Source organism: Prosopis cineraria, unplaced genomic scaffold (assembly GCF_029017545.1).
Source record: "Prosopis cineraria cultivar Desert tree isolate PC_DT_omini unplaced genomic scaffold, ASM2901754v1 PC1202, whole genome shotgun sequence".
Lineage (NCBI taxonomy): Eukaryota > Viridiplantae > Streptophyta > Magnoliopsida > Fabales > Fabaceae > Prosopis > Prosopis cineraria.
In genome coordinates, this window is record NW_026556527.1 from 11,393 (window position 1) to 23,216 (window position 11,824).

Genomic DNA, 11,824 nt, shown 5'->3' on the forward strand with positions numbered 1-11,824 from the left:
ATAGATTCAAGAAAACCTATACAACACACCACGACATACTAATATCACAAGTAGCTCAAATCCAATACTCAACCCCATGATTTCCAAAAACAAATGGGGGTGGTTCTCGATATCAAATGTTATCATATTTAAATACAAGTACGCATATAATCATAATCATATTTGCACTAATATTTTGGCCCCTACCCATATAACTCACATCACATAGCACACATATTATAAGGTCTAAAATATAACACTAGATTAAATGATCAATAAATAGTATGTGCAAACTAATCTCATCATTTACTTAGTTTCGTGAGGTCACACTATTAGATTCTTGGAAGCTCAAAGCTAGATACAAGAAGGTTCGAACATCGGCCCTCTTCCTTCATAAATTCCTACATACCTCAAACTGAAGATGATTATAAGAATGGGTTCGTTTTCTAGTTATAAAATGATCCTTTCGTGCCTCATTGGAAGACGATCGCAAGATGCACCATAACAACCCCGGATGCCTATATCACGTGTGAAAATGAGTCTTCTTTCTTCTTTCTTTCATTTTTTCCCTTTTAATCAGTAAGGGCAAATGGATCATTTCAGTTTTAAAATTATTTACCCCTAAAAATCATGAGATTTCATAATAATTTATCTTATTCATGCGATTTGATAGTATTTAAGTCTGGTATGTGAGATTTTATTATAATTTTTTTTATCTATTACTCTTGGTGCATTTTATTTAGAGTTTCTAAAAAGAGGAAAAGCAAAAGGAAGGAAGATCATTATTGGCAGCAATTAGCTGCGATCGTTATCTGCATTGTGTATCGAGAAAATATTATTTATATCATGTCTTAAAAAATGAGCGTAACTATTGATTTTTAGAACCATGGATTATGTTACTGGGCCATATAAAAATATCCCAGCCATTTAATGCTTCGTGAATTTTATAATAGGAGTTTGGCATCGTCATTTTTTGATTTTCCCAGCGTTTTCACCAACAGTGAACCAAAAAGCAAACCCTCCTTTTCTTTATCTATTCCTGCAGTCTTTTTGTCATTCTCTCTCACTCACAAACTCTCGTCACTTCTTCCAGGTTTTCATCTCAGCTACTGGAGATTTGAGGTTCTTCCGTGGCTGACGTACTACACCCACAAGAATTGGTGGAGGCAAAGATTTTTCAAGATTTAATCGCGTGCCATAACATTTTTTGGGATCCATGATTGCTTGGTGTTTATATAGTTTTCTAGGGTTACGGTTTTATCCGAATTGAAATCCCCTGTAGTGGTTTTGTACTTTTTTTTTTTTGGGTCATGTTTGGAAGGAACTGATTCCCAATTGTTCTGTAATTTTTTCTCTTATATTTTTATGGTCAAGGTACACAGCTTTGAATGTTCCCCCGATACTGTATAATCAAAAATCATCTCATTGTTAGTGTTTTTCCCCCCTTTTCATCTTGTCCATCTATTTATGTTTCTGGGAAAGAGACGGTGATAAACCATCTATAACTGATAATTCCCTATCATTGACGCAAAATATATGCTATAATAAACAAAAATAGTATCAATTTATTCATGGGGAGTCCCATATTGAGCAATCGCAGCAACGCGCAACCGCGATTAGGCATTACTGAACCCATTTCATTGGGTGGGCCAACTGATTGCGATGTCATCAAGACCCGTGAACTCGAGAAGGTTCTGTTCACACTTCATGTTCCTAATTTTTAGACATTTTGTAAGCTTTTTCATACTCAGTTTGGATTCTGGCTGTTCAGTATTTGCAAGACGCGGGACTTTATGAGAGTCAGGAGGAGGCTGTGAGCAGGGAAGAAGTGCTTGGCAGGCTAGACCAGGTTGAATTAAATTTTCTTGATATCATTTTTAATCCTGTGAAGGAATCAGGTTGAAATATATATATATGGCATTTCGGGAGCTGAAGTTTGCTGGAGGGACTGTATACTTCATTCTTTGAATTTGTATTTGCATTTCTCTTCCTACCTTCTTGGGGATGTGAAGGAGCTTCCCATGCATTTTGTTTATTCCGTTCGTGCTTTTGTACTATGAACTAGATTGTGAAGATTTGGGTTAAAGCCATTAGCCGTGCAAAGGGACTCAATGAGCAACTGGTGCAAGAAGCAAATGCCAAGATCTTTACTTTTGGCTCCTATCGGTTAGGGGTGCGAAGCTGTTTCATAATTTTTTCCTCTGGCGCTCTTATTTATCTATTTTTGTCTGTGCTGTTATTTCGTTGTATGCTTGTTGGGGTTGTCTGGCCAAAGGAAGGGGGAGGGATCATGGGGACTCCAAAGTCAAATGGCACGCTGCTTGTATTTATATCTTGTAGAATATATGAAATTCACAGTTTGGCGCAGGAAACAAAGTTTTGCCCTTTGCGAACCATTGGCTCTAGCATATTTTAGAGATCTAAGGATCTGAGTAGATGTTATCTGACTTTTTGAAACCTGTGCTGTTGTATGACATGACGTCATGTTTGAGCTTGATTATATGCATGTGATGGTCTTGGTGTGTTTTGTCTAGTTTTTTTTTTTTTTGGATATCTATGGAGAGTAGACTTTATGATTAATTTGAATTTATTTTTGTTCATTATTTTTTTTGGAAAAATACTAATTTGTAGAGATGCCTGTTTGTCTCCGTTTTTGTCTACTATTAGAAATGAGATGTGACATGATAATTTATTTACAGTTCATGTCATTTTGCATTTAAGTTTGATCATCATTTTTTGAAATGATTGCTTAATACTCTTGAAAATTTGATTTTAAGGAAGGCTTTTTTGAAAATTTCCAAGGGAACATTAGAAGGTCTGTGTGATAAACTATAATCTCTTTCACATACACCCATCACAATAAACTATTTTTAGAAATTTTGATGTTTGAACCACAAACAAAGCTGACTAGCTATAAACTCTTAGTATACATTACCTTGAATTGGTTTACATCACTTTCCCTTCTTAAACTTTGCCTCCCATATTTTTTAGGTGCATGGTCCTGGAGCAGATATAGACACTCTTTGTGTGGGCCCTAGACATGCAAGCAGAGAGGTATGAGCAGTGCATTTTATAGTGAAAATATAATTTTCTATGTTCATATACTATGTCAATTAAATTTTTTATTTGATTTGTCCTTAGGAAGATTTTTTTGGTGAGCTGCAAAATATGCTATCTGAGATGCCAGAAGTAACAGAATTGCACCCTGTGCCTGATGCACATGTTCCAGTGATGAAATTCAAGTTGAATGGTGTTTCCATAGATCTCCTTTATGCAAAATTATCTTTGTGGGTTGTTCCAGAAGTAAGTTGCTGATGCAAAAATGATTATGCTTTATGCACGATTGTTGTTATTTGTCAAATTCCAGTCCTTCTTATTTTCCCCTTAGGAATGGACAAAACAAACCTTCTAGATATGTGATATGCATTCTAACCCATCCTAAAACTTAACCCCTCATTACGACACTATTGGCAACCTCATACTTAGATGCATATATGTGTTAATGGAGAGTCCTAAGTAGTATTAACCTTACTGAAGACTCAAAAATTCTAGCTAACTCAGTTTGAGGAACAGGTTGGACTTATTGAAAATAAAGGCAGTGATCAGTTCCATCAAATTATATAGGCAGTTCTCTCCCTCTCAATGAAATGGCTGGAATAGTTGATCAAGGGTCAAAAGAAGATTGATCAACAACAACAACAACAACAACAAGCCTTTATCCCACTAGGTGGGGTCGGCTACATGGATTGCAAGACGCCATTGTGTTCTATCATTTATTAAGCTTTTAGAAATATTATTAATTAAGAGATCACGTTCAACAACTTCCAAGAGTGTTCTCTTAGGCCTTCCTCTACCTCTCTTAATCGGACTCAAAGTTATATGTTCCACTCTTCTCACTGGTGCCTCCCTTGGTCTTCTTTGTACATGCCCAAACCATCTCAACCGATTTTCTACCATTTTTTCCTCAATAGGTGCCACCCTCACTTTTTCACGTATGTGCTCATTTCGAATTTTATCTTTACGTGTATGTCCGCACATCCATCGTAACATTCTCATCTCTGCTACTCCAACTTTATGCTCTTGCTGTCCCGTTAGAGCCCAGCATTCACTACTATATAACATTGCCGGTCTGATAGCAGTACGATAAAACTTTCCTTTAGTTTATTAGGCACCTTACGGTCACAAATAACTCCTTTAGCTTTTCTCCAATTAAACCACCCAGCTTGAATTCTATGTGAAATATCTCCACTGATTTCGCCATCATTTTGAATAATGGCTCCCAAATATCTAAACTTTTCCACTTGAGGTATAATTTGATCTCCCAATTTCACTTCCAAATTATTTTCGAATAGTCCTTTATCAAATTTACAATATAAATATTCCGTCTTACTTCTACTCAGACGAAAACCTTTCGACTCCAATGTCCTCCTCCATAACTCAAGTTTGCAATTAACCTCTTCTCTTGTCTCTGCTATAAGAACTATATCATCCGCGAAGAGCATACATTTCGGGATTTCCTCTTGAATATGTTCCGTCAAAACATTTAAAATCAAGTTGAACAAATAAGGACTCAGAGATGATCCCTGATGTAGTCCAATCTTTATAGGAAAATCCTTTGTTTGACCACTAGGCGTTCTTATACTAGTTTTTACCCCCTTATACATATCTTGTATGGCTTTAATATAAGCAATCCGTACTCCCTTTTTTTCCAACGCTTTCCAAAGCACTTTTCTTGGTATACGGTCATAAGCTTTTTCCAAATCAATAAAAACCATGTGTAGATCTTTATCTTTACAACGATACTTTTCCATTAATCCCCTTAGTAGATAAATCGCCTCTGTAGTTGATCTACCTGGCATAAAACCAAATTGATTCTCAGAAATACTTGTCTCCAATCTCAACCTGTGCTCAATTACTTTCTCCCACAATTTCATTGTGTGGCTCATGAGTTTAATCCCTCTATAGTTAGTACAATTCTGAATATCTCCTTTATTTTTATAAATAGAAATTAATGTACTTCTCCTCCACTCATCAGGCATTTTCTTGGACCGTAAAATCACATTAAATAACTTAGTTAACCATCTCACCCCTTCTTCACCTAAACATTTCTACGCTTCGATAGATATACAATCAGGTCCGTTAGCTCTACCATTTGCCATTTTTTTAAGAGCTTCCTTTACCTCCTTATCACGTATTTTTCGATAGAATGACAAATTTTGTTCTCCTTCACCAGTTATAAATCCTCCAAGTTACTAGATGAATCCTCTCCATCATTGAAAAGTTTAGAAAAATAAGTCTCCCATCTATTTTTAATTTCATCATCTGTAACTAAAATTCTTCCCTCTTCATCCTTAATACACCTTACCTGTTCTAGATCTCTTGATTTTCTTTCCCTACTCTTGGCAATCTTATAAATATTTTGCTCTCCTTCCTTCGTCTCAAGGTTCTTATAAAATTCTTCAAAAGCTTTAGAACGAGCTTCACCCACAGCTCTCTTAGTTTCCTTCTTAGCCATACGGTACCTCTCCCAATTTTCCTCATTGTTACACAAATGTATGGCTTTAAAACAGTTCTTCTTATACTTGATTTTGTCCTGTACACTATTATTCCACCACCAAGACTCCTTATCTCTCGGACCAGAACCTTTCGATTCTCCCAAAACTACTTTTGCAACCTCCCGTATCTTTTTAGCCATATCCTCCCATATGATGTTAGCACTTCCCTGAGAATCCCAAATTCCTTTATCCAAAAGATTTCGCTTGAAAATATCTTGCTTCTCACCTTTTAATTGCCACCACCTAATCCTTGGTGTTACTACTTGTCGACGTTTTTGGATTTTACTCATAATACACACATCAAGGACTAGGACCCTATGTTGTGTCGTTACAGCATCTCCAGGGATCACCTTACAATTTTTACAAAGTTTTCTATCTGTGTTCCTAACCAAAAGAAAATCAATCTGCGACCTTGAGGCTCCACTTTTGTAGGTGATGAGATGCTCATCTCTCTTCTTGAAACAAGTGTTGGCAATCTTAAAATCATACGCCAATGAGAAATCAAGAAGAGTTTGCCCTTCATTGTTTAGCTCTCCAAAACCAAAACCACCATGCACCCTCGCATACTGACCAGCTTCCCTCCCGACATGCCCATTAAAGTCTCCTCCAATAAAAATCTTTTCACTCTGTGGTATGTGTCGAATCAACCCCTCCAGATCCTCCCAAAATAATTCCTTAAGACTGGCTTCTGTCCCGACTTGCGGCGCATAAGCGCTAACAATATTAACAGTCTCACGTCCAATTATCATTTTTAAAGAAATAATTCTGTCTCCAATTCTGCTAACTTCTACAACGTTCTTCTTCCACTCCTTATCTATAATGATGCCTACTCCATTGCGTGCACTTACTTTTCCTGTATACCAAAGTTTGAAACCTTGAATATCCTTAGCTTCTTCTCCACGCCATTTTGTTTCTTGCAAGCAAAGGATATTGATTTTCCTTTGAATCATAACCCCTACAACCTCTACAGATTTACAATTTAATGTCCCAACATTCCAAGTACCAAATCTAATTTTGCTCTTATGGACTAACTTCTTTAGCCGCGTGCGTCCAGAATGACGCGGTAGCCCTTGCTCATTTAACACTACATCCGGGCGCCGATGCAGCGACTCTAACTCACTTATCACTGTACTCGAGCCATGCAGCGCGTTACTTACGGGCAACGACCTAGCATTAACATTATAACGTCTATTGTCCATGTTCATGATAGATTCAACAAATTTTTACATTGGCTGTTGATGGCCTAACACAACCCTCCTCCTTTACCCGGGCTTGGGACCGGCTATAAACATAGGCGGAGTTCAAAAGAAGATTGATCAAATCTTTAAAATACCCCAATAGAAAATATCACTAACCTTTTGAGATCAGGACTTATTCAGTGATTGCTGCTTTTGACATGTGAGATTCTGAAGTTTGCTCTTGTTTGCTTTGCCTTGGTTGTTTGAGTGAGATTTTATGTAATTTGGCCTTCTAATCCTGTTGCCCTTTGTTGTATTCGAGGCCAATATTGTATTCCCAGATATCGATATTGTGGTTGTGGAAATAGAAGATGAAACATATGCGGTCAACCCCTTGACAGCACAGCCTTCATTTAAAAATATAAAGCGTTTCTAAGACATTTAATGGTATAAAGTTAAATTGTGAAGTCTGAGGGCATCAAAAGTGGCCTAATGTGGCAATATATCTTCACTCTTTTTTTGTTGCATACTCACTGCAACACACTCCCTCTTGACCACAATATAAATTGTTTTCTAGAAGCTTGGCTCTGTCCAAAATATAAGGCATTGGGTAGGTGTTATATATATATTTTTTTCCGTTTACACCCTTACTTTATTAAGTAATTAATGATGGTGTTTTGAATAAGTCAATTGCAATATTTATTATACTCAAGGGCACAATTGGAAAGATATGAATTTTTAAAAATCAAGATTTTAACCAACTTTTTTGAGAAATATAAATTAGTTAACAATAGCTTATTTTGTGGTATGGGGAGAGTACTTTTCTTTTCGTACAGGTTGTATTTGTCTATGTTTACTGCTTAGTCATACTCGATTTTTTGGGGTGCAGGATTTAGATATATCACAGGATTCAATATTACAAAATGCAGATGAGCAAACTGTTCGTAGTCTTAATGGTTGTCGGGTTACTGATCAAATTTTGCGTTTGGTTCCAAATATTCAGGTAGGGGAATAGATTTGGTGTGGAAATATATTTCATGTTGTTGTTGTTCTTCTTCTTCTTATTATTATTATTATTTTTGGTATCATTTATTGTTGATTGAAATTTTGATTGTGAAGTGCAGAATTTTCGAACGACATTAAGATGTATGAGATTTTGGGCAAAGCGCCGAGGTGTTTATTCAAATGTATGGCAACACTGCTGCACATTGTCTGCTTTCCTTTTCCTTTGTGGCCTGATGTATTCAGTTGTGATCTTTCTGATGTATCTAATGGGATTTCTTGTTAAATTCTTCTCAGGTTTCAGGTTTTCTTGGTGGTATAAATTGGGCATTGCTTGTTGCTCGAATATGCCAGCTTTATCCCAATGCCCTCCCTAATATGTTAGTATCTCGATTTTTCCGGGTATACACTCAGTGGCGTTGGCCAAATCCAGTAATGCTTTGCAATATTGAAGAAGGATCTCTTGGACTTCAAGTTTGGGATCCTAGAAAATATCCCAAGGATAGATATCATCTAATGCCGATAATTACCCCTGCTTATCCTTGTATGAACTCCAGTTACAATGTGTCATCAAGTACTTTGCGCATTATGTCAGAGGAATTTCAAAGGGGAAGTGAAATATGTGAGGTATGATCTTATGGCACGAGAAATGATTCTCTTTTTGGCCAAACCTTGAATAATTCTGCTCAAAATTTCTTGTTCAGTGTATAAGTTTGTTGTATCTATGGTTCAATCCTATGATGGGGACCCAAAAGTTGGTGTTCCCACATTGTCAAAATTATGCTAGACGTGGAAATTGAATACCATTGTTTGATGACTTTGGTCAACTATGATATTTCTTCGGTCTTCACTGCTTTTGTTGTTCTTACTTGATGCACTTTAGTGCAATAAGTCTGTCCTAGAAAGCTGGGAAGGAAGAGTCTGAATTACTATACAAGTGTTTTATGTGTTTTTTTTTTTGGTCATTTACTTTGTGTTGGATGTTGGGTATTATAAACGTTGATAAACTTTGAATTGGTAATTTCATGTTTCTAGTTTCTATGAAAATGTGCTTGTATTTACATTGAAGTTGTTAAGGAGGTACTGAATTCAGTACTATACAAGTTGTATCGTTGGAGAAACAATTTTCTTGTGGGGTGATCAATATTTTTAAATAACTCTGGCAGACATTTTTAGTGATCGCATTTATATTTATTCTTTTGTGACATTTGAATTGTATAAATTTGATATTTCTGGGATTTGTAGGCTATGGAGGCAAGCAAGGCTGATTGGGATACCCTTTTTGAGCCTTATCCCTTTTTTGAAGCTTATAAGAATTATCTACAGATAGACATTAGTGCAGAGAATGCTGATGATCTTAGAAAATGGAAAGGTTGGGTTGAGTCTCGCCTTCGTCAACTGACGTTAAAGGTGAAACACTGTATAATTTTTGTATGCTTATTATTTATTGTTATTTTGATATCGATTTGGTAGTACAGGATGCTTAAATCTTGCATTGAGTAATATGAAAAATGCTTGGTATGGTACTTAATATGAATGATTCTTCCCCATTGATAGCATGCTTTTAGGGATAGGTTCCTCACACATCCTCAGGTTTTATCATTCATTATTATGCTTGATATAATACTTAAAGTGTGTGGCTCGTCCACCTTGATGGCATGCTTTTAAGGGTGGGTTCCACATGCCTCTTTTGATCCTATCATATTCTCTCTTGCCTCTTTTTTACAAGTGTTTTTTTAATCTATTTGTTGATATGTGGAGGTAACTTTATTTCTTTGTTCATACATAACCTCCTTTGGTTTTCTGTGAAAACTAGATTGAGAGGCACACATATGGGATGCTTCAGTGCCATCCACATCCTGGTGATTTTCCAGACAAATCCAGACCTTTCCACCGTAGTTACTTCATGGGTCTGCAACGTAAGCAAGGAGTTCCAGTTAAGGAAGGTGAACAATTTGATATAAGGATAACTGTTGAAGAATTTAAGCACTCTGTCAACGTGTACAATTTATGGAAACCTGGAATGGAAATTCATGTATCCCATGTGAAGCGTCGGACTTTACCTACCTTTGTATTTCCTGGTGGTGCTCGCCCTTCCCGCCCAACTAAAGTAACTTGGGATAGCAAGCGGAGTTCAGAATTGAAGGTCTCTGGCCATATTCAGGAAAAATGTCCTGAAGGTAGGGCAGTTGCATGCGGAACAGATGATGAAAAAAAGAGAAAGCGAGCAGACGATGAGTTTGATGATAACTTGAGAATTTCCAAATCCGTGGCATCTTTACCTTCTTCCAGTAGGGAACTTCATGAGGATATAACTATTAGCACTGCCAATTCTTGTTCTATAAAACACAACTCAGAGGCCAATGTTATTGGGGGACAAAAGGGTGAGAAATCTGATTTGAATTTTCCAGAGGAGATATCATCTGAGAAGAGTGAGATTAATGGTTCAGGAAGAGACAATGTACAAGTCAACCCTATACATGCTGCTTCTGATATGTCAAATTCTAAAGAAGCAGAAAAGCTGGCAATTGAGAAGATTATGTCTGGTCCATATGATGCACACCAAGCCTTTTCAGAAGAACCAGATGAGCTTGAAGATGATCTTGAGTATAAAAATCAAGTGAAAGGGGATGGGGGAGACGGGAAAAGTAGCTTAGACTCTTTAAACGTGAAGGCTGTAGTGGCAACTGAGCCAGTTATTTCAAGCGAGGAAATGATTCATTCGACTCATTTACGATCTGGTGGGGGCTTGGATGAACTTGAGGTTAACCTCTTATTTTGCCTTAACTCGGCTTTTAAATATTGGAATTTTCAGTGGATGTTAATCCTTCTCTTCTCATCTGTTGCAATTGTCTTAAAACCAATGTCAAATCAAAGTATTTGCTACGATATTGTTAAATTGCTCAGCTTAAGTGAGTCCCTGTTTTAGTTTTATCCAGTGTCTTTGCTGCATGTGTAATGGCTGCTTGAATGCTTGACAGTTTTGTTTTCCTTGTCCTTAATATTCTTTATAGAATTTGATGGCATAATGTCCTCCAAACAAAAAGCGACAGTTTTTGATATGGTATTAATGAAGTATAATTATATCATGAGGTTTTCTTATTAAAATCGATTATTTTATATATTCTATGAAATGATAATTTAGTTTGGAATTTGCATTTATTCCTGTCACTTGCTGGATTATGTTTCTCTTGCTCTACTTTCACTGGAATCCTCCATCTCTAAAGGTTGTAAATTGTAATTTCCTGTTGCCTTTGCCATGTCCTATCCTCTTTCGTTGGAGGGCCATTCTCTGAAAGCTGTATAGTTTCTTCTCCACGTGGTATCAATAATAAAGGAAACATTTCTGAATTTTTCCTCTCATTTGTTGTACTCAGCCTGTTGAGCTGACAGCGCCGTCAGTAAGTGGGGCTCCAGCGCCTGTGCCCCAAAAGAAGTCTCTGATTAGGTAAACAACAGTCTCTTTTTGAAATGGGTTTTTGTCATAACTTTCGTGCATATGCACTTGACCTGGGGATTATATTATAGTTGATGTTTTTATGAAGCTTTTTTTGTTTCATTGACCATCGAAAGTTCTTAGGTTTAACTTCACCTCCTTGGCCAAAGCTGCGGACAAAAGTTCTTAGATACGTCTAAAGTTTAGCTGCAGATGAGCCGGGCGGACGGGGAATGACTTTCAGCGATCCTTTAATATATATAGCTTATTTGTTTCTTCTATAATAATGCTGATGCTGTAAAACTAATTGAGCTGGAAAAGCCGCAAATTTGTACTTATTGTGACATTAGAATTGAAATTGATGTCGGCTTTCACCAGGAGAGAAACACGTCCTTGACATGTTATCTGAAATGCTTACTTTCCATCGTCCCGTATTAATGGGCTCATAATTGCAAATTTGTTATTCTTTTCACTTGTTGATTCTTGTTTGCATGTTGCCTACCATGAGGACTGGAGATTGAGAAATCAGACGGAACCTTTGGGCAAATGCTTTGGTCTGCTATCTGGCCGCACGTAGCAGGGGTTCCACAGGATTAAGTTGAGATTTAAATGACGTCTCTTCATAAAAACATAGAGCTGATAATTGAGGTTAAGGTTGATGAGCTAACTCGAAC

The 11,824-nt window shown here is 36.9% G+C and overlaps 1 protein-coding gene across 3 annotated transcripts; it reads left to right on the top strand.

The window, feature by feature from the left end:
- The first annotated feature begins 948 nt into the window (after window positions 1-948).
- On the top strand, window positions 949-11,622 carry LOC129299552 (nuclear poly(A) polymerase 1-like). Of its 3 annotated transcripts, none has more exons than XM_054938031.1 (12): window positions 949-1,670; window positions 1,751-1,828; window positions 2,045-2,152; window positions 2,971-3,033; window positions 3,121-3,282; window positions 7,602-7,715; window positions 7,837-7,899; window positions 8,012-8,341; window positions 8,960-9,124; window positions 9,531-10,478; window positions 11,092-11,162; window positions 11,288-11,622. In XM_054938031.1, the coding sequence occupies exons 1-12, from the start codon at window positions 1,551-1,553 to the stop codon at window positions 11,292-11,294; spliced, it is 2,229 nt and encodes a 742-aa protein (XP_054794006.1). In that variant the 5' UTR covers window positions 949-1,550; the 3' UTR covers window positions 11,295-11,622. The 3 variants fall into 3 exon arrangements, with proteins under 3 accessions (XP_054794006.1, XP_054794005.1, XP_054794007.1); XM_054938030.1 differs by having other exon boundaries at window positions 950-1,670; window positions 11,295-11,622; XM_054938032.1 differs by lacking the exons at window positions 949-1,670; window positions 1,751-1,828 and having other exon boundaries at window positions 2,136-2,152; window positions 3,125-3,282; window positions 11,295-11,622.
- The last annotated feature ends 202 nt before the right edge of the window (window positions 11,623-11,824 follow it).